Source organism: Mobula birostris, chromosome 31 (assembly GCF_030028105.1).
Source record: "Mobula birostris isolate sMobBir1 chromosome 31, sMobBir1.hap1, whole genome shotgun sequence".
Taxonomy (NCBI): Eukaryota; Metazoa; Chordata; class Chondrichthyes; order Myliobatiformes; family Myliobatidae; genus Mobula; species Mobula birostris.
In genome coordinates, this window is record NC_092400.1 from 19,332,196 (window position 1) to 19,355,562 (window position 23,367).

Here is a 23,367-nt window from a genome sequence, read left to right on the forward strand (position 1 = left end):
TTCAGTCCGTTCAAAAAAAAATATTGACCCACTCGGCTGGTCGAAACAACAATTTAAACGTGTATTTTTTTACAACGCGGCTGGGCTCAAGGCGCCTTAGATTTCGCCACCCCCGTGATTACCCGGCTTCAGACCCACTCACAGTAATTTTGAATCAGGGCTGGGAATCCAACCATATTTACGTAGCGTAAAATTGGGTCCCCAAACAAGATGGGCATAGGTGGTTCAAGTTTGAGCTCTCGAATTGAGCATTAACTTCCATTTCGCCATCGCCCGTTGGCGCGGCCGAGCTCTCCCCGGCCGTTGCTTTGACGCCGGCACCGTTGCAAAGGCCGGGGGGGTTCGGCCAGTCCGTCACACAATGGTTAACTTCCGAGTGGTTTGAATGGTTGGCCGATTTTGCTTGTTAAAAGGTGGTTGGCAGAGGCAGCCAATCAGACGGGGGCTTGCATGGGGCTTGTGGCTTTTGAAGCAGCTCCCTGAACAGAGAGGTTCACTTTAGGCTTTGTATGCGAATGGGAGCGCTGTTGGAGCAGTGACACTGGACTAGGGCTCTCTCCACACTCCCCAACACAGTGCAGTGGCTGCCTCCTCTTTTTCCCAAACAAGGAATCTAATCTAGATTCTTCAATCTTCCGCCACACTTTGAAGAGCTGGTGACGAGTCGGATGCACTCTTTCGAAGTATTGAAGATTATTATTTCTTTTTTTAAAAAAAAACTTTTTGGAATTCATCTTGGGGTCGAAACTAGGTCACGGCATACCCGTCTGCAGTTACATTGAAATGAAGCCTTTGTAAAGAAAAATGAAGCAAAATGTGTTTTTTTGATAATTCTTATAAAAGGATGTTTTTTAAAGGCAGAGGAGTCGTTTAGCAGTACATTTTTATTTGTAAATGTAATGTAAGTCTTCATTTTAAAAGATTAAATGTTCATATTTCTCAGATTGTATTTATTTTTCAATATAGACATTATTTGTTATTTTCAACTTTTACACAATGGATGACCCGCTTTAATATCTTTTTATTGAGGCAGGTTGGCGTTGTTCTTTATTTGACAACGTTAGTACTTCGCTGCTCAATTTTATTTTTAATTGGTGTATTTGTGGCCTGTAACATGGTCGTTTCAATACAGTATCTTAGAACACATATCAGACAACCTATTAGAAAGCAACATCCTTTTTTTTGTTTCGACTAAAACAATTATTTTCGAAATTGTAATTCTAATTCCTTACGTTTTACTCCAGGTAAATATAGCTTTGAAAGACGTGCGATTCTGAGACAGCATCTGAAAGGAAAACAAATATACAACGTTTGACTTCCGACGTCCTTTTTGTTCTTAAATTAAAGTGGGATCTTTACCCAGGACTGCCGTTGGCCTCTCCATGCTTTCTTATATGGCAAGCTATTTCTGTATGAAGATATTTTTAGCAAACATGATGTTTGTCTCAAAATATATTTATGGCAGGTGGCGTCTCCGTAACTGCCGTGTGTGTGTGTGTGAGACATTATTTTAAACCTGGATTAAAACTAAGGTCTGTACCACTTTTGTTATATAATCTGAATTCAGCAAAGTACTGACTGTGCTTGGAACAATTCCATTAGTATGGGTAGTACACATTTTTAATGTATGATTCAGCTACAAGTTTTTAATGTTTCTAATGTTCTATATCGCATACAAACAGCAATGTTTAAATTGCGACTGCTTTGGTGTGAGGCATTTCAATTTCAGTCGCAGGCCTTTGCCCAGCATTCCACTTGATCTTTACGCCTTACTGGAGCATTTCGAGAATCCAGACTTCAAAGGATGATTATGCAGTACTGCCAGCGTGGCCTTTTTCTGTAGCAAATTTGTAAAGATTTAAAAATCGACGCACAAGAAAAATTGATTTCTGGGGTTAATTATGGTTCTAAATGCATTTAAAAGATACCACTCATTCTGGTGGAATGTATGTTATTTTGTTAGATCACAGGCTGCTGATAGAGAAAAAAGAACCCTTTTTAGGCTGGTGTAGGTTTCGTGCTTGTATTGTTTGGGGTGTGGGCGCCTGTGGTTTCCAGAAACGGTTTCGGATTACAGGCGGCCTTTAGGCATTGTCTATTTTTGTTGTGCAGACAGGGTGTCGAGCAGAGAAATGGAGCTGCCGAAACAAAATGGAGCCGGCGTCTGGTGCGGTCGATCTGAGAAATTGTAAACAGATTTGCTGATTAATTTGGTAGCGACTGCTTTAGATTAGCTGCGAGGAAGTGTAGGCCCGCGGTCTCCGTGTGAGCTGCGCAATGCGTTTGTTTCGATTAAAAAAAACAAACCGTGGAAATTGTGAAAGTAAAAGCACGTCTTAGACTGGCCTCAGAATATTTCCCATCAGTAATTCTAAACGCAGCACGGTTAGAAATTTAGAAATGCCCTTTTTTTCCCCCCCTTTTCACCCGCCCTCTCAACAAGCCTTTCTTAAATTATGCTGACGAGCTTCAACGGGTGAGGAGAAGAAAATGGAGGCCATTTGTTCTGGCGGCAGTGGCGTACATCTGACTGAGGAAATCCGACTTTTGATCGTTAGAGCCGCTAAATCTTGCAGTAATTTCATTGCCTGAACTCAAGCAAATATCAGCCAAAGGTCATTACTGAATGTGGCCCTGAAGCTCAAATATATCACGTTGAGTATTGTGCAGTCGTCAAGTGACTCTCACTTCCTTGAGACAATTCCTGAGGAGATTTAGGATGGATATGGTCTGAATCGTTGAACGAGGGGTGAATTTGCTTTCGAAGGCTCTGGCACTCTTACCACTTGTTTGTATCTGTTGAAAGCAACGTTTATTTTAGGTAGGGGTGAGCGTTGGATGGCTCTCTTTCAACACTCCCCCACCCCAAATTTCTACCACAATGCAATGATCCATCCGAGGAGGACAGTCCAGACCCTGCCAGCATTCTTTCAGTCAGTCCCTTCATGCGAGAGATCAAGGAATGAATGTTGGTGGTATGATCACCCAGTTGTTCGCCAAAATATCTCTCCAACCCTCCCGCCCCCCACCCCATCATGGTTCGGATAAAGCTATATTTAGCTGAAGCCAGATGGCCACTTTCTCTCATTTGGTGTTTTTCGGAAATGGTTCAAGATCTTTCTTTACAAAGTGCTACACCGGGTAAGTGATGAAGAAAGCGGAAAAAAAGGTGCGGAACTGGAAAAAAATGGGAAAGTGAAAAAACGCAGACGAGCATGAGAAGAGAGGGACATGCATGTGTTTGAGAGATACAAAGACTTTTTGTTTTGAAGAAATGTATTAAGAATGCAACGGAAAACAGTGAGGGGGCATCTGTAAATATTAGATATTATCAGTTAAACGCTAATCTTGACTTTGAGTAAGTTTCTGGTAGGACGATGCCTCTGAAAAATGAGGGCCAGTATTATTCACGCTCACATGCTCAAGCACGTGAAAAGTTAACTATTTATTAACTAACATATGGCAGTCATAAAAGAAACATTGCATGTTTTTTTTACTGTAAATCTATATAGATGCCTTTCACTGTTGCCATTTGCAGTATGTGGGGAATAAATACAATAACAAATTGTATTTATCAACTCCTCTCTTGGAGGATCAGACACCCTGAGCCAATAGGCTGGTCCTGGACGTATTTCCTGGCATAATTTACATATTACTATTTAACTATTAATGGTTTTATTACTATTTATAGTGCAACTGTAATGAAAACCAATTTCCCCCAGGATCAATAAAGTATGACTAAATGTATAACTAAATGATGGAGTTGTCTGACATCCTGTCAAAAGATAGTCCTGAAGATTGGATAATAAAATACCTCTATGTGAGTTTCTGGTACTTTCTGTAATAAGCTACACGTTCAAGAGTAAGCTATAATTATTAGTAGACTAAACAACAATGATGGTTTGCTGAAATGTGAGTCTTGTGCTCCTTTTATTCAATAGGCAGCTTGGCTTTGTTCCAACTGAATAGTTGATATTGGAGACTATGGCTGGATTTCTGAGGATGACTTTAGTATCCCTAATACCATCCCAGTGAAAGGCAGCAAGTCAATGTCAAGCTGGTGACTAAGCATGAGAATATCCTGGCCTCAGTAGCGCAGCCATTCGTTGAGTAATCAGAAATGGCTGTTTGGAACCCCATATTACAATAAAAAGGTAAATATTTCCATTTGAATTAGTCATGCACCAAGCCTCTACACTCCCTTCGCAGGGAGTGCCTCATATTTGCTTTAAAGGTGGCAATACCGTAGTCAAAAGTGAAAATAAGCCGTAAAACACAGCATTTGCAACTTTTCACATTTTTAAAGCTTCCAGTGAAGTATTAAGCAACGCACACACAATGCTGGAGGAACTCAGCAGATCTATAAATGCTGCCTGACCTGCTGAGTTCCTCCAGCATTTTGTGCGTGTGGCATTGGATTTCCAATATCTGCATTTTCTTATGTCAATTAAGTATTAAATTGTTTTCTGTAATTGAAATATACAGTAATAATGTCCTTTACATATTTATACACTTAAGAATTTCAGCAACTTTTTTCATTTATATTGTGATGGCTTTATTGACTTTAATGCGCAGAAAACAATGAAATTAATGTATTTCAGAAAATGTTATTTCTGTGTAACTAACAATGTATACATGTGATACCCTTAAATTCTGTAAAATTAGAAGCATTTCATTGGAGTATTGTTCGACAGTATTTTTAAACTGGTATTTAAAGAAATAATGGGCGAGAGGATTAAATGCTCTTAAATAAAGAAGGCTGAAGTGTAGGTTTTAGAGAAGGAATTCCAGTATACAAGGCCTTGGTAGCTGAAGGCACTCTGTCAGTGATGGAACAACTAAAATTATGAATGGTCTTGCGGAATGGTTTGTAAAGTTACCAGATTGATCCAAAGATGCAATCTCAAGATCCACTGTTTCAGATTGAGAATTTAAACTCTCTCAATTAAATCCTTGCAGGGAGGTTTGCTTGTGCTGATAGGGAGAGTTTCAACTAATTTGGGAGGGGAACCTGATACAGAGTAGATGGATTGATGGAAGAGAAGTACAGTTCAGAATGAGATTTATTGTCTCTAACTAATGACATGAAATTTATGACAGTACAGTGCAAAGACAGAAAATTACTGTAAATTATAAAATACTGATCAGAAATCTGATGGCAGAGAGGAAGAAGCTGTTTCTGAATCATTGAAGGTGGGTCTTCAGACTCTTGTACCTTCTCCAATGGTAGTAATAAGAGAGGGTGTATTCCAGATAATATAGGAGCAGAGTTAGACCATTCACCCCATCAAGTCTGCTTCGTTATTTGTTCATGGCTGATTTTTTTCTTTCAATACCATCCTTGTGTCTTCTCCTCCCCATGTCTGCTCTATCCAAGCCTTTCAATATTCAATAGGTTTCAATGAGATCCTCCCACTCATTCTAAACTCCTGTGAGTACAGGCCAAGAGCCATCAAACAGTGATGAAGGCCTTGCATTAGTTAAATCTGGAAGTTAGATCAGTCCAGGAGTTAGAGCAGATGCAAGGCATATAGGAAGAATGGAAGGCTAAATTGCATCTATTTTAATGCATGGAATCTTGACTAGTAAGACAGAACATCAATCTCTGATCAACAGATACTGTTGCTATTACAGGGGCATGGTTGAAAGAAGGTAGGGCTGGCAACTCGACATAGCAGGATAAAGAATGTTCGGGCATCACAGCAGGGTATAAGAGGTGGTGTTGCAGTACTAATTGCCTAGAAGACTTCATAGGAGAGAGCAGATGGGTAGAACACAGGAACGAAAAGGAGGCACTTGCTTTGCTGAGAGTACAAGATCTCTAACAGTTAATAAGAGATAATAGACAATAGGTTCAGGGGTAGGCCATTCTGCCCTTTGAGCCAGCACCGCCATTCACTGTGATCATGGCTGATCATCCACAATCAGTACCCTGTTCCTGCCTTCTCCCTATATCCCTTGACTCTGCTATCTTTAAGAGCTCTACCCTTTCTTGAAAGAATCCAGAGAATTGGCCTCCACTGCCGCCTTAGGCAGAGCATTCCACATATCCACAACCCTCTGTGGAAAAAGTTTTTCCTCAAGTCCGCTCCAAATGGTCTACCCCTTATTCTTAAACTGTGGCTTCTGGTTCTGGACTCCCCCAGCATTGGGAATATGTTCCCTGCCTCTAGCGTGTCCCATCCCTTAATACTGTAATCTTATATGTTTCAATCAGATCCCCTCCCATCCTTCTGAATTCCAGTGTATACAAGCCCAGTCGCTCTGATCTTTCAACATATGACATTCCTGCCATCCTTAGAATTAACCCAGTGAACCTACGCTGCACTCTCTCCATAGCAAGAATGTTCTTCCTCAAATTTGGAGACCAAAACTGCACACAATACTCCAGGGGCAGATATACAGACAAATCAGAGAGGTGTAAGTGTAATAGCATTATAGTTATAGGGCACTTCAAGTTCCTGGGTGTCAAGATCTCTGAGGATCAAACCTGGTCCCAATATATCGATGTAGTTTTAAAGAAGGCAAGACAGCAGCTATACTTCATTAGGAGTTTGAAGAGATTTGGCATGTCGACAAATACACTCAAAACTTCTATAGTTGTACTGTGGAGAGCATTCTGACAGGCTGCATCACTGTCTGGTATGGAGGGGCTACTGCACAGGACCAGAAGAAGCTGCAGAAGGTTGTAAATCTAGTCAGCTCCATCTTGGGTACTAGCCTACAAAGCACCCAGGACATCTTTAGGGAGTGGGGTTTCAGAAAGGCAGTGTCCATTATTAAGGACCTCCAGCACCCAGTACATGCCCTTTTCTCACTATTATCATCAGGTAGGAGGTGCAGAAGCCTGAAGGCACATATTCAGTGATTCAGGAACAGCTTCTTCCCCTCTGCCATCAGATTTCTAAATAGACATTGAATCTTTAGACACTACCTCACTTTTATTTAATATACAGTATTTCTGGTTTTTGCACTTTTTAAATCTATTCAATATGCATAATTGCTTTACTTGTTTATTATTATTTTTATTTTATTATTTTTTTCTCTCTGATGGATTATGTATTGCATTGAACTGCTGCTGCTAAGTTAACAAATTTGACGTCACATGCCGGTGATGATAAACCTGATTCTGATTCAATTTACCTGATATTAACTGGGATTATTTTACTGTGAAAATCTTAAAGGGGCTTGAATTTTTAAAGTTCATTCAGGAGAGCTCATTGAGCTCATCATACAAGAGAAAGGGCGACACTGGGCGTAATCTCAGGGAATGTAGCTGGGCAAGTGAATGAAGTTTCAGTGGGAGGGATTTTGGAGACAGACTATAGCTCTGTAGGTTTTAAGGTAGCATAGGATAAGGAATGTGTGGAAATTAAGGTCCTGAATTGAAGGAAGGCTAATTTCAATGTCACAGGACGGGAGCTGACAAAAGTAGACTGGAAAGCAATTATATATACCCAACAAGTGGGAGTACTCCCACAAAGGTGGAAAATGAGAATAGTAAGTCTGGATGTCAAGAGATGTACATGAGGATCATGAGGAAAATTCAAAGTAAATTTATTGTCAAAGTATATATATATATATGTTACCATATACTACTTAGAAATTTATTTTCCTACAGGCATTCACAGGAATAAAGAAATACAATAGAATTTTGCAAAAATCTATACATAAACAAAGACTGACAAGCAATTAGTCTGCAAGAGAAAACAATTTGCTTATAAAAGTTGTAACAAGTCCTTGAAAGAGAGTCTGTAGGCCATAGGGTCAGATCAGAGTAATGATAACTGAAGTTATCAATGTCATTTCAGGAGGCTGCTGGTTGTAGGTTAATATGTTCCTGACCTTAGTGGTGAGGGGCCTAAAGCTTCTGTACCTCCTCTGATGGCCTGGATGGTGGGGGGTACCAGAGAGAGAGTAGGGCTATTAGAGACCAAGGTGCCAAGGTATGGGGGCCAGAGGATGTAGATGAGGTGTGTAATTAATACTCCTCATTGGCATTCATTAAAGAAAAGGACATTGCAGTTAGAGAATTCACCAAGTAGTCAGTGAAATTCGAGATGTCATTAAAAAAGAATTATTACATGCCTTAAAGAGGCATTAAAAAAAAACAGAACCAGATGGCATATGTCTCAGAATTCTATGGGAGGCAAGGTAGGAGATTGTTGAGGCTCTGACTTTGTCTTTACTCTTTGCTGACCAGCAGCAGTTTTAAAAATGTACCTGTTCAAGAAAGACAGCAGGGATAAATTGTAATTTCAGACCTGCGATCTAATGTCAATGGTATGGAAGGTTAATTGAGAAAATTTATGAGTGGCAGGGCTAACCTACACTGCTGGAGTTTCATTAATTCAAAGATAGTCAGCATGACTGTTGACAAATTTTATAGTGCTGTGAAACCCAAGGCAAAGGGGATAGGGGGAGGGCTGCTTTTGTGATTGGAAGCCTCTGACCAATGGTGGACTACAGAGAAGAGTGCAGGGAATATTGTTGTTTGTTATGTAATTAATAATTTTGGATGCAAATGTAGGAGGTAAAATTAATAAGTTTCCAGATGTCACAAAGTTGTTACTGCTGTTGATTGTGAGGAGGCTTGTCTTAATCTACAGGTCGATCAGATGGAAAATGGCAGGTCAATGACAGATAGGAATTCATCCTATTGTAGGGAACGACTAACGATTGTAGTACTTGCACAATGAATCTTAGGGTCTTGTGAAGTATTAAGGCACAGTATGACTTTGGTGTATAAATCCAAAGATCCCTGAAGGTGGCAGCACAGATGGATGAGCTGATGATGAAGGCATCCGGGATATTTGGCTTCATTACTCAGTCCCAGAGCAAGAAGGTGACACCGCAGTGTTATACAATTTTTGACCACTGCTGGCGTGCTACAGTTCCAATCACCACAGTATGGGATTGCACAGGCCAGGGTGCAGAGGAGATTCATCAGGACTTTGCCTTGGGTGGAGTATTGTGGGAAGGTGAGATGTTTTCTTTGGAACGAAGGTGGCTGAGGGGAACTTAATACAGGTATTCATATTGTGATGGTGCAGATCGGATTGATAGCGGGAAGCTGTTCCTCACAGCAGAGATATATAAAATTACAGGGGATAGATATGAGTATGGAGTAAAATAGTTTGAGGGAACCTGGGGTCTCCCGCCCCCCCCCCCCCCAAATCAGGGGGTGGTTGGAATATGCAGTGGATGTTGAAGGGAGATACTCCCAAAACAATTAGGTTACTAGATGAGCACTTGAATTGCCAAGGCTTAGAATACCATAGATCAAGTGCCTGTAATTGAGATTAATATAGATGGATGTTTGATAATTAGCATGGATCTGATGGGCTGAAGGGCCTGTTTCTGTGTTGTATTGCACTGAGTCAATGACTTTAGGACTCAGACAAAAAGGAAAGTAATGAGGTGATTGAAGTGCAATAACAAGAGAAACTGCCAAATTGGATTGTAGAACAATGTGATTTAATATATGGATTAAAATTGAGGGCATAGGGCAAATAGTTGTGAGGAAAGTAATGAAACATGGAGACACTGAGGAAAATCTCTCAAAAAACGTATTCTACATGTATTAGAATCGTCAGCCGGTGGTGTAGTGGCATCCGCACCAGAATGAGACAAGTGGTCCCGAGTTCGAATCCGGTCGGCTCCTTGCACGTTTTCCATCTGTGCTGGGTTGAGCGTCGAGCTGGCAACTCGGACTCGTAAAACAAATGCTAAAGAAACAGCAAGGTTGCCACCCAATGTGCCAGTAGGCACGGGGAGGAACACATATAGGAAGAGTTTTCATAAAGAGGGGAGGCAGTGAGTTACAGAACAAATAGCAATTGGCCGGGTTCATACCACCTTGACTGAACAGAGGATCACTTTTAGTAATAGACTAAGACAACTGCGCTGCTCTGGAGAGTGTTATATGAGGTCATTCTTACCCTCGCCACTTTGTTGTATAATGAGTCAACCCAGCTGTTAGACTGTTTGAGGTAACATTTTTTATTCTTTCTACTTCTAATATTTATGCATCTATGCACTTGTAATGCTACTATGACTGTATTTTCCATTGGGATCAATAAAGTATTATCTCTTACTTCAGACTATATTCCTTTGCTCGCTCAACTTGTGCTAATGTCATTGTTTATTTTAGATTTTTTGGCATTTAAATTATGTATAATGTTAAGCTTATGTTTGTAATGTACTACTGCTGCAAAGAGCAAGCTTTTGTTGCATTTGTACCTTGTGTTTGTACACTCAGTGGTCAGTTTATTAGGTACAGGAGTGGAACCCAGTGTGGTGTTCTGCTGTAACTCAATGTGTTGTGCTCTCAGAAATGCTCATCTGCGCATCACTGTCGTAACACTTGGTTACTTGAGTTACTGTCACCTTCCTGTCAGCTTGAACCAGTTTGGCCATTCTCCTCTGACCTCTCTCATTAACAAGGCTGCTGCTCATTGGATTTTTTTTTTTGTTTTTGCACCACTCTCTGTAAACTCTAGAGACTTGTGTGTGAAAACCCCGACAGATCAACAGCTTCTGAGATACTCAAACCACCCCATCTGGCACCAACAACCATTCCATGGTCAAAATCACTTTGATCACATTTCTTCCTCATTCCGATGCCACATGATTAGATGATTAGATAATTAACAAGCAGGTGTACCTAATAAAGTGGCCACTGAGTGTTTATGCCTGTGGTTATAAACAAACATGAAATTTACGTACATGGATTAACTGGAAGGATGTTAAGAGAGGCAATAAATGTTTAATTGGTCAGTAGTCCAATAAGAGATAATAAATAAAAAGAAAATTTCCTTATACAAATGAGGAACCAAATATTGGAACTATAAAAGGGATATAGCCAAGGATTGTGAGGGAATAAGATAAGCACTTCAAAGGACTATTTTGGACTCTTAAGAGATTCAAAAAGTGAAACCGATCCATCATGGATTATTTTGAAACTTTAATTAAGAATAAGAAAGTTACTGAAAACTGCCAAAGTGCATTGCAGAAAGGAGGATCTCAAGTGGTGCACTGTTCACTTTGAGCAAGTCTGGGGAGTTGGAATTTCTCAGAGCAGTTGGAATAGGGCAAGTGTCCTTCACGGTATCATTTGATTTGATAAGGCATTCGGGGGAGAACAGGGTTTAGTTCAAGTTTATTGTCACGGGCATGCATACACAGGATATAAATGGTATGAAGGTTAGACTTTTGCTGCAGCAGCATAGTACATTACACAATGAGGACAAACAAGTTAATGCAAATGTAAACTAATATAGATTATACAAAACATACAACATGTGTAAACATAAACAACAAAATTAACATAACACTAGTGCAAGCTTAAAACAGAGGAAAAAATATATATACAGTAGCCCAAGGAAGTATTCTTCAGGTCAGTTCAAGAACCTGATGGTACTGGGGAAGAAGCTGGTTTTGAACCTTTAGGTGAGTCTTCAGGCTCCTGTAACTCATGCAGCATTGTGAAAATGGCATGGTCCAGATGTTGGGGGTCCCTGATGATGGATGCTTCCTTCCTTAGATATCACTCTTGTAGATGCCCTCAATGGTGGGGAAAGCTGTACCCATGATGTCCACTGGAGGCTTGGAGATGGCCTGGGATTGGAGGACTCTCTCTGCATATGGATGGGTGGGAGGGAGGGAGGTAAGAGGCTTGTTTGGCTGTTATTGCTGGTGTGTTTTGTGGACATGGTGGGCATGTTGGCAGCAGAATGAATGGTGGTACTTGCAGGCTAACCCCAGGATGTCCTTATGTTGTGTTGATTATTAATGCAAATATGTGAGTTCTGCTGAAGGGTCTCAGCCCAAAACATAGACTATACTCTTTTCCATTGATGCTGCCTGGCTTGCTGAGTTCCTCCAGCATTTGTGTGTGTGGTTTGGATTCCCAGCATCTGCAGGTTTTCTCTTGTATTACACTGTATGTTTTGATGTACATGCAATAAATAAATGAATCTGAATCTGAGTCCACCATTCTCTGCAGCCCCTTGTGTTCCTTTACATTGGAGCTTTCAAAGAGTAAGGGAGAAGGATAGAAGGTGAGATATAATGTTGAACCCAGAAAACAGAGTTGAAACATTTACTGCAGATAATGCAAGACACATACATTATGGGCTCACAAGAATTTTGCTCTATCCTTCAATCTCACACATCTCTTCAAAAGAATTGAATTGTATTGACTTTATTACTTACATCCTTCATATACATGAGTAAAAATTTTTACATTATGTCTCTAAATGTACAATTTGGAGTAATTTATATTAAATAGTATGTACAACAATGTAACATAGAAATACAGTTGTCTCAGCATGAAATAGTCAGTCTGATGGCCTGGTGAAAGAAGCTGTTCCGGAGCCTGCTGGCCCTGGCTGATATGCTGCGGTACCACTTCCCGTATGGTAGCAGCTGGAACAGTTTGTGGTTGGCGTGGCTCAGGACCCCAATGATCCTTCGGGCTTTTTTCACACACCTGCCTTTGTAAATGTCCCGAATAGTAGGAAGTTCACATCTACAGATGCGCTGGGCTGTCCACACCACCCTCTGCAGAGCCCTGCGATTGAGGGAAGTACAGTTCCCATACCAGGCAGTGATGCAGCCAGTCAGGATGCTCTCAGTTGTGCCCCTGTAGAAAGTCCTTAGGATTTGGGGACCCACACTAAACTTCAACCTTCTGAGGTGAAAGAGGCGCTGTTGTGCTTTTTTCACCACACAGCCAGTATGTACAGACCACGTGGGATCCTCAGTGATGTTTATGCCGAGGAACTTAAAGCTGTTTACCCTCTCAACCCCAGATCCATTGATGTCAATAGGGGTTAGCCTGTCTCCCTCCCTCCCTGATCCATCTGGTCTTGCCAAACACCACCTAAGCCCAAATTGAATTTGTTTCCCAAAGTCTTTGTATTTTTGTCTCCAAATAAATCATTGCCTTTCTCTGTATATTTTAATTTCCCAGAAATAGGTTTCCATTCCCATTCATCCTGTGAAAGCCCTTATGAAAGCTAGTACGATGATGGGCAAATCATTTTTCTCCTCTTTTGATTATCTGCAGCCTTTAACAGAATTGCAGCTCTTTCAGCTATTTCCCTTCATCAATTAGCTGAGTAGTTTGGTCCTCATCTGTATCCACTCCTACCTGGTCAATATTTTGGATTGAGACCCTTCATCCGAACTTGTCCAAATGAAGGGGTCTCAACCCCAAAACATTGACTTCCCAGTTCTCTCCATAGTTGCTGCCTAACCCACTCAGTTCCTCTGGCATTTTGTGTGTTGCAATCAGGTGCAACAGCTTTTCATTTGTACTATAGTACTGCTACTTCTGCTTCTCCTGTTTCTCATTTTCATACTGCCCCCATTTCATATCTTAAAGCTCTTCAGGTTTCACAATCATAGTGACAATAGTCTCATTTGCCTACTTTTGGTCCATATCCCTCTTAAAGTGTAAATCTTGTCCGTGCAGTACCTGTCCAAATACTGTTGTTGCATCTGTCTCAAGCACTTCCTTTGGCAACTCATTCCATATACATTCTGCATGATGTAGTTGTTCCAAAGACACCTATTAAATCTTTCTCCACTGAACTATAACTTCGAATTTTTGATTTATTTTCCTTAGCACCCTTTCTCTGCTCCTTGTGATTTAATAGCCTCTATAAGTTCACTCCTCTGCCCCAAGCCCGAGCCTGTCCAACCTCTCCCTATAGCTCAAGCCATAGAGTCCTGGCAACATCCTTGTAAATCTTTGCACTCTTTCCAGCGTAATAACATCACTCCTATCCTAGGTTAACCAGATCCCTACCATTAATACAATAGTCTAGATGTGTGTTGCCTCACCAATGTGATGTACAACTGCAACATAACGCCTCAGCTCCTATACTCAAAGCCCTGACTGATGGAGGGCAGCATACCAAAGGCTGCCTTTACCCTGTATAACTCTGATGCCACTCTCAGAGAACTGTGTACTCGTTTGTACTCATAGTTTTCAGAATTCCCAGGGCCCTACCATTTTAGCAAAGCCTTTGACAAGGTCCCACAAGGGAGGTTGATCAAGAAGGTTCAGTCGCTTGGCATTCAGGATGAGGTAGTAAATTGGACTAGACATCGGCTTCGCAGAAGAAGCCAGAGAGTGGTAGTAGATGGTTGCCTCTATGACTGGAGGTCCGTGACTAATGGTGTGCTGCAGAGATTGGTGCTGGGTCCCTAATTTTTTGACATCTATAATCAATGATCTATTCTAGATGATAGTGTAGTAAACTGGATTAACAAATTCGCAGATGACTGTAGAACTGGGAGCATAGTGGACAGTGAGGAATGCTTTCAAAGCTTGCACTTGGATCTGGACCAGCTGGAAAAATGGACTGAAAAATGCAGATGGAATTTAAGGCAGATAAGTGTGAGGTGTTGCACTTCGCAGAGACAAGCCAAGGTTTGACTTTCACAATGGGTGGTAGGGCACTAAGGAGTGTGATAGAACAGAAGGACCTGGGAATACAGATCAATAATTCCTGAAAGTGACATCACAGGTAGATGGGATCATAAAGACAGCTTTTGGTTCATTCACCTTCATACACCAAAAGACAAATTACAGGAGTTGGGATGTTATGTTGAAGTTGTAAAGGACTGATTGGAAGTATTGTGTGCAGTTCTGGTCATCTACCTACAGGAAAGATATCAATAAGATTGAAAGAGTGCAAAGAAACTTTACAAGGATGTTGCCAGGACTTGAAGACCTGAGTTATGGGGAAAAGTTGAACAAGGTTGGACTTCATTCCCTCGAGCGCAGGAGAATGAGGGGATTTGATAGAGATATACAAAATTATGAGGGGTATAGATAGGGTAAATGTATGCTTTTTCCACTGAGGTTGGGTGAGACTAGAACTAGAGATCATGGGTAAAGGGTGAAAGATGAAATATTTAAGAGGAATATGAAGGTACTTCACTCAGAGGGCAGTGAGAGTGTGAAATGAGCTGCCCACAGAAGTGGTGGATTCAAGTTTGATTTCAAAATTTAAGAAAAACTTGAATAGGTATTTCGATGGGAGGGGTAGATAGGGCTATGGTCTGGATGCAGGTCAATAGGAATTGACAGATTAATAGCAACACACATCAAAGTTTGGCTGAAGGGTCTACTTCTGTGCTGTAATGTTCTACAACTTAATGATTCTTCACTGTATAAGTCCTACCTTGGTTTGACTTCCCAAACATCCAAAGTAAAAGTAATTACTCATAAACAGTAGGGAAACAGGATATTTGGCCCAATAAGTCAGTGCAGAGCATCAATTTACCTTACCCTAAACCATTTTGTCCTACCCACATTCCACCACAGCGGAAATGGCCAGGAGCCATTTAGCCAACCAACCCTACTCATTTTGGGAATGCGGGGGCGAACTAGAACACTCAGATAAAACCGAGGGTCACGAAGAGAACTTCATCTGGACGACAGCAGAGGGCAGGATCAAGCGTGTAGGAGATGGCGCCTCTAGGGACAGCTTCATGGTGAAGAAGGAAATGAAAGGCAATGGGGCAGGAGTGGAACAATTGAATTGATTTTTTTTAAGATTTATCACATCGCCACTCCAGCAATGGTCTTCCTTACTACTTCGTTGTAGGATAAATCTGTCGAGGCAGGGAGTGCTTGAGATTCGGGCTGTCAACAAAGGCCAGCAGCCAATGGTTGGGCCGAATGGCTTGCTTTCCTTTATGATAAATGTCCAATTTCATGCTCTTCCGCCATTCCTCTTGTACACCCTTTAAGACGCGGTGGCAACCCACCCATCGAGACCAAAAACTGCAGTTGCTTGCAATCTAGAGCAAAAAAAGAACTACAAGTTGAAAGGGGAAGGGAAATTAGAATGAAAATGATTTGTAACTGAGAGATGAGGATGACTCTGCGCTTGATCTTCCCGATGTAGAGGCGGGCACATCATTTATACATAACCTTCATTATGTGTCCAGTGAGAAGATCCAGCGGAACGGTTCACGATGGATATCGCTGGAGCCTGATTGTTACAGGAGGTGGCGTGTTTCTACACAGGGCTTTAATGCGGGATTTAAATTTTAAACACAAGCTGGTTTTTATAGTTAAATCTAATACAGGACCGGCGGAGACGGTATCTCAACAGTCACAAGAGCCTCGTTCTCCCCCCCCCCGCCAAAAAAAACTACCTATTTCCATATTAAACTTGTGTTTCAACAATTGCCCCACAAGGTATACCAGAGGAAACGCGGAGGACATCGGAGCAGTGGATCACGTGTCTTCGCCCTGATGTGGCGCCGTTCCCCTGTTCTCATGAGACTCTTCACTCCAACAATACAATGAAAATTTCAATCTTTCCGAAGAAAAATAATGCAGACGTGGACAATCTGAATTCCTTTTTTTAAAAAAACAGGAAATATTCAGCATATTAAGGTGCATTCACAAATTCCTTCCTGGGACATAAAGAGAGTTAGGCGCCTCGCTTGGTCACGGCGATTAAAAGCATTCATGTCACCTGTAGCACTGGACAGCGCTTTGTCAAAAGTTACACGTGTGATTCGTTTCTCTCTCAATCCGCTGGACGAAGGGTCTTTGCTCAAAGCGTCGACTGGGTTGCTCTTTTCCAGAGATGCTGCCTGACCTGCTGAGTTCCGCCAGCATTTTGTGTGTGTTGCTTTATCTATTTAGTTCATTGTGAACTGAAAAATAAAACCGCTTTTCTCTGCTCAAATGTGGCTTGACTTGCGAAGTATTTCTAGCATTATCTGTATCATGTGCGGAACACGGGCTCACTACAATCGGCGTCCTGCATTTCCCAGTTAGAATCCAGCCGGCTCGAAGTGGGATAATGTTTTCTGTGTGTTCAATGGCAGGTTTCTAGTCAGTAGGTATTTGTATCAGATACCGACATTGTCTTCAGACCTTATGCTAAATGGCGATGAAGTGCTCCGTACGAGTTTTATAAATAAAATCGGACTAACCATGTAAATGCTGTCAATCAGTGCGACTTGAAATAACGAGTTATCGCTGAGTATCCGTTATAAAGTGTAAAATCGGAGAAGTCTAAACTCAACAGCAAATTGGCTTTTATAGAATCTTGTTTATCCATAGTTGGGTACTAATAATTTTTACCTACCAACCGAGTTATAGTTGTTCGTAAATTGCAATTACATTTTCGAGTGATTTCGGTGAGCTTTTATTCTTTCCGGGGCCCATGTGGAACGGAAAGGGTTAACTAGCGCATACCGCGGAAATCAATTAAACAACGCAACAGTCCCTCCCTGACCGAGAAACTGAACTGTTCAGCCCGAGGCCGGTTAACGGGAGGCGGGGTCACGGAGCGGGAGTGTCCTTGAGATGAGAATACCTACCCCACACACCGTGCAGCGGCACAGTCGTTTCGGATAACCAGGGACAAGGCAGCCCCAGAGCGGTGAAAATGCGAAAACGGTGATCAGGCTAGCGCGGCAAGTCTTCAGCGTCTCGTTGAACTCACTGGGGGAAGGCGGCCACTGTTATGCGCCGATCTTCAGCGGATTGCGCCGAAAGTTGTCACATTTATAACCTGGATGAACACCTCTGAAGTTCGGCCGAATTTCCAGGAATTGATCGCTTTTTAGTGGAGGGAAGCCAATTATTTTCTTTTGCAAAAAACAATACCCAAAATGGCCATGGCAAATGGCCATCAGAGCACTACAGACGCCGGTGGAAAAGAACTGAAAATAGTGATAGTTGGGGACGGTGGCTGCGGGAAAACATCTTTACTTATGGTATTTGCCAAGGGGGACTTCCCAGAGGTAAGTTGGGTTATAACCAGTTAAGAACTGTACTATGATGCCGGTGAAATTTCAAGCATCCTGTTATATTTCTGTGAAGCTGAATGGTTGGTTTTGATATTAGTAGCGACAATGCTGTTCATATACAACAAAGTAACTTGAGAGATTTGGACTTTTGTATTGGAATTAATATAGTAGAAGTCATCGTTGCAGATTTCTTTCTAACATTTTAGTTGTGATATCGGGCACTCCTCCGCCAAACCGCATTCTAAAGGGACAGAGAACATTTAGCTCACAATCCGCACCATCTCACAGTCAAGTGGCTGAAGCTGTAGAATTCGTGTCAGTCAGGTATGACGAATTTCACAGAAATTTTGCAGATGAGTCAACTCGTCTTGAAGGGGTGGGACTGTGGAAAGGCGGCGGCGCCAAAAGCAGAATCTAATTTGACGAGTGAGGGAGAGAATGAAAAGTGGGATGAAGTGGGCAACAAAACGATCAGGTCTTTTCCAGTTTTACGATACATGTCCCACCGCTTCATATTGCTAAGCCGCGCAGAGCATTCGTCACACACTATGATATTTATTGTTCATGTTAGTACCATCAATGCCCAGTTATTTCTTGCTAAACCTGCTTACTAAACAAGTAGCATTAGGATTAATTGCAAGAGTTTATCCCCTTATACAAAGAAATGCCAACGGACAGAAGAGTTCTAAAGCGTTTCTTTTAAGAAAGAAACATTTGTTCCTGGGAAGGACTGGAAATCAAAATGTCATGCCCCAGTTGCAAATTAATTGAAACTGGTTACGTGCGCTCAGAGGTCAGTGTGGTAGCGGGTTGAGTTGTAACCTTCTCAAGTTGCAATCTCTTTAATGATCTTTTCCTGATTGGAGATTTAGTTTAAGAGCTTGAATAGGTCAAACTAGAGCAACACACACAAAATGCTGGAGTAACCCAAAGCAGGTCAGGCAACCTCCATGGAGAGGAATAAACAGCTCATGGTTATACTGATTATTCCTCTCTCTAGATGCTGCCTGACCTGTCGAGTTCCTCCAGCATTTTGTGTGTGTTACTCTGGATTTCCAGCATCTGCAGAATCTCCTGTGTTCATTAAAGTGCAATTAATTAGGTGTTCCAGGAACACGGAACAGACTAGAGTGATAATTTTGTTTTCCCTAGGAAGGATTTTTTTCATTAGATTCCTCATTATTAATTCTTCTTCCTATTTTGATTCCCAGTCTATTATCATTTGTTAACGAATGTACACAATAAAATAGCTGTAGAGGGTGTTTACTCCGGCATACTTCAATGTGGGGGTCCCAACTTTTTTTATGCCTTGGATACCTACCATTTACTGAATGGTCTGGGAACCCCTGTTTTAAGGTATTTCACTGGCCCCTTTCCAGGTGCCTCATAGCATTTCATGGTCAGTTAACGCTCAGAATGCTGGAGGAACTCAGCAGGCCAGGCAGCTTCTGTGGAAAAGAGTACAGTTGACCTTTCGGGTCGAGACCCTTGAGCATGACTGGAGAAAACAAAAATAATGAGGAGTAGAGTCAAGAGGTGCGTGGGAGGGGAGGGAGAAACACAAGGTGATAGCGGAACCGGGAGGAGGACAGGTGAAGAGCTGGGAAGTTGATCGGTGAGAGAAATACAGGGCTGGAGAAAGGGGAATCTAATAGGAGAGGACAGAAGGCCCAGGAAGAAAGAAAAGGAGGGGGAGGAGCACCAGAGATAAGGTGAGAGAGGGAAAAGAGGATGGAGACTGATGAAGGAGAGGGATGGGGCCATTACTGGAAGTTCAAGAAATCGACGTTCATGCTATCATGTTGGAGGCTACCCAGAGGGAATATAAGGCATTGCTCCACCAACCCTGTGTGGCCTCATCACGACAGTAGATGAGGCCATGGATAGTGGAATTAAAATGGATGGCCACTGGGAGATCACAGTCAATAAGTAGTTTTGAAGTATAGCTTTTGAATAAAGCATGAATGATTGGTTTGATACAAGTAGTGTAGTGTATTACAGAATGCTGCCGCAAGCAGTAATAGGACAATGTCAGTACCATCCTTTTTTTAAAAAATAGGTAAGAAATAAATATTGCTCAGGAAATCTTGCAGCTCATGTCCAAAATAGTGCTATAGGATTTGTGCTCACTAAAGAGACAAAGCCTCTATGTAATAACACACTTGTAAGTTGATGTATCTGATGCCACACTGCATCATTAAGCTAAATTCTTGTGCTTATAACCCTGATAGGGAACTCAGAAATTCTCACTGGGGGGTACGGGTGCTACTAGCTAGACAGCATAAAGGCCCAGGACTTTTCAGAGCAAATCACCTTGAGGGACATGCCTATAGTTTGTTTTATGTTCCCTCCTCACCTTTCAGCCACAGTTGTTTTTGTGACCTTGTTAAGTCAAGTCACTTTTTATTAACATTTTGACCATAACTGCTGGCACAGTACACAGTAAAAATGAGAGCATTTTTCAGGACCATGGTGATACATGAACAATACAAAAACTACACTGAACTACGTAAAACAACACAAAAACTACACTAGACTACAGACCTACCCAGGACCACATAAAGTGCACAAAACAGTGCAGGCATTACAATAAATAATAAACAAGACAATAGGCACAGTAGAGGGCAGTAGGTTGGTGTCAGTCCAGGCTCTGGGTATTGAGGAGTCTGATGGCTTGGGGGAAGAAACTGTTACATAGTCTGTAATGGAAATGCTAGTTGATCATCCTGAATGTAGTTCCTCAGGCAGCCAGGGCTTGGTATAGGTCAGGACCAACAGACCACCTCTTTATCTAATGAAATCAGAAGCAGCTGAAGAACGAAGTGAATGGGTGAGGATGTTGTACAAGACCGCTGCAGTGGAGCTCCACCTAGACCTCTGTGTGCAGTGCTAGTGACCCTGTTACGGGAGAGTGAGCGTTAAGCTACAAGATGATTTATGAGAATGTTGCCAGGACTCGAGGACCTGTGTTAAAGGAAGCGGCTGGGCAAGCTGGGGACTTGATTCATTGGAGCATAGGGTTGACCTAATGGAAGTGTATAAAATGACGAAAGCATAGACAGTGTCTTTCCCAAAGCTAGAGGGAAAAGGTTTAATGTGAGAGGGGAAAAGAGACGCAAGGGACAATTTCTTCATGCTGGTGCATATATGGAACAAACTGCCAGAGGAAGAGGTAACAGGCACGATAACAGCAGTTAAATGCCACTTGGACAGGTACGTAGTAAGGAAAGGTCAGGCAGATTCAGGCAAATGGGATTAGTTTAAATGGACGGCGCCATCAACACAGACAATTTGCACTGAAAGATCTGTTTTCATGCTGAATTGCTGCAGGACTTCGTGACTCATTTTGGGCAAAGAAAGGGAACCAAAGAGTAAAAATAAAAACAATGAACTGAATGGTGAGAAAAAGAAGGAAGGGGGTAAACTGCAAGGTTTATATTTTAAACCTCTTCACAATCCCCATTGTTATTTTGCTATAGTTGAGCGGTAAAATAAGGTTAAACCCATTGTGAAAGAGAGTTTTAACTGTCTGGTAAGTTCTTTTCCTAGGTGGAGCAGAAATCCAACAATTTCTTCCCATTCACTTTTTTATTGACTGGAAGATCCTCTTTTTGTTTTGTGGCTGATGACAAATCTTTCAATAAACTTGCTGCAAATTATTTTGGGTTTTCCTCAAAACACGAGTTGATGTTGGTACTTTTTTTTGTCTAAATCCTGGATGGCAAATTTCAGTACTTTTAATTCGGTGTTTTAATTTTGCCTATGTTATGTTTTTAAACTCCCTTTTGATGCCAATTGGAAGATGAAGTAGCTTATTTTGAAAATGGTGTCTTAGAAAGTACCAGCAGAAGATTATCATCAAACTGTTTGAACAGGGAAAGTGTACAGTGAACCAGCACCATTGGCAAACAGTTTCTCTTAATGCTTAAAATAAAGCAACTTTTGCCACCAAAAGGATTCGAAAGTACATTGAGTATCAAAGAATGTATAAATTATACAACCTTGAGATTCATCTGCTTACAAAGCAAGAAACCCAAAAGAACCCAATGTGCAGAAAAAGAGGGGGGAAAAAAAACACAAATTGTGCAAACAATAAAAGCAAGCAACAGCATTCCGAATGAAATTGATCCCACAGAAGCAGCCAGAGCAGGACCATAACCTCAGTCTCAGTTCACATAGTGGGGTAAATCATCGTGAAACCTGGAGAAGTCGGACTAACTACAACTTTAGTTTCTAATCTGTAGCAAGTTAGCTGAGCTGGAGTGATGATTGCGTATACTCTAACCACCCCAACCTTGCTAGGAAGTGTGTAGTGGATACTCAACCCTTTTGACCTATTTGGCATGGGTGATCCTACCAAGAGCCAAAGCATAAAGCCCTGACTCCAACCAACATAGCTCTCTGGGTCATTGAGGCACGCAAGCCTCTAAACCCAATGACAAGATTGTGAACCTCTTAGAAGATTTGGCCATTGGCCCGTCAATTTTATGACAACTTACCAATGCTTAATGCCAATGTCCACATGGGAGGACTGAATACTCACATGTGATCTAAGAGTGTTTGGGACCAATAGAACTAAATTCTAGAGAAATTCTCTGAAATCTAAATTAGAAAGGAGTAATCTTGCAACGATAATTGCAGGAAGATTAACCATAGTAACCTTCAAAATGTTGATTGATTTATCAATCCTACTTTTGACAGAGTGCAGTCTTTACAGTAATTCAATTGGGTTCAAGTTTGAGTATATTTTAAAACTAATATATTGGTAATAATATCATATATTAATCATGCATGTTTAAAAGCTACATTGGAAATCCAACCAGTCAATTCACTGGTAAAGTGGATTGCTCAAAAGTATTACATCAAGGTGTGATCCTCAAAATTATTTATCATAATTATTACAGATAATGAGGCTGGATAAACTTGGTTTGTTTTCTATGGAGTGTCGGAGGCCAAGGGGAGATCTGATAAGTTTACAAGATTATGAGAGGCACAGATAGAGTGGGCAGACAGGGCTGAGATGACCAATACCAGGGGGCATGCACTGAAGGTGAGAGGGGTAGGTTCAAGGGGGACGTGAGGGGTAAGTTACTCCGAGACATGGATGCCCGGTAAGGTGATAGTGGGAAATAAATTAAAGACTCTTAAGAGACATTTGGATAGGCGCATGGATGTAAGGAAGATAGAGGGATAGGGACATGGTGCAGGTAGGAGGGATTAGTGTTTGGGTGTTTTTCATTTGCTTTTTAGCTGGTTCAGCGCAACATTGTGGGCCGAATGGTATGTTCCTGTGCCGTACTGTTTTATGTTCTATGTTCTGTACCAGGTACTTCCTATATTCCATGCAGAAGCACTTCCAAAAGTACTTCATTCACAGTCAGTGTAGTACTGTTACAACTCACGATAGTGAAAGGTGCGATTAAAACTGAACTTTTTATTCCCGTTCAATGCTGACGTGTTTTGGCAGAAATACATCGAAAACAAATAAGCATCAATGTTAATTGTTCCTATTTAAAAACTTCCCATTCTATAAATCTCATTCAATGCCCAAGAGATCAGCCGGAGGTCAGA

The 23,367-nt window shown here is 41.5% G+C and overlaps 2 protein-coding genes and 1 long non-coding RNA gene across 4 annotated transcripts in view; 2 read left to right on the top strand and 1 right to left on the bottom strand.

The window, feature by feature from the left end:
- The window catches only part of setd1ba (SET domain containing 1B, histone lysine methyltransferase a), a 149,655-nt gene extending 149,297 nt beyond the window's left edge, over positions 1 to 358 (bottom strand). Inside the window, exon 1 of one of the 2 annotated variants that reach the window (XM_072247764.1) lies at positions 183 to 358. The gene's annotated coding sequence lies outside the window, so the exon portion shown is untranslated. Of the gene's footprint in view, positions 1 to 142 lie in introns of both variants that reach the window. The other variant, XM_072247763.1, reaches the window with a different exon arrangement.
- Positions 178 to 16,499, top strand: LOC140190868 (uncharacterized). Its single transcript, XR_011883707.1, has 4 exons — positions 178 to 901; positions 1,245 to 1,532; positions 3,942 to 4,154; positions 16,226 to 16,499. It is a non-coding gene; the product is annotated as an uncharacterized lncRNA (long non-coding RNA).
- A 786-nt stretch (positions 16,500 to 17,285) lies between these two features.
- rhof (ras homolog family member F) overlaps positions 17,286 to 23,367 on the top strand; it is a 49,591-nt gene continuing 43,509 nt past the window's right edge. The window contains exon 1 of the mRNA XM_072247768.1: positions 17,286 to 17,790. Within this exon, the coding sequence (XP_072103869.1) occupies positions 17,659 to 17,790 (132 nt within the window). The 5' untranslated portion in view covers positions 17,286 to 17,658. The remainder of the gene's footprint in view (positions 17,791 to 23,367) is intronic.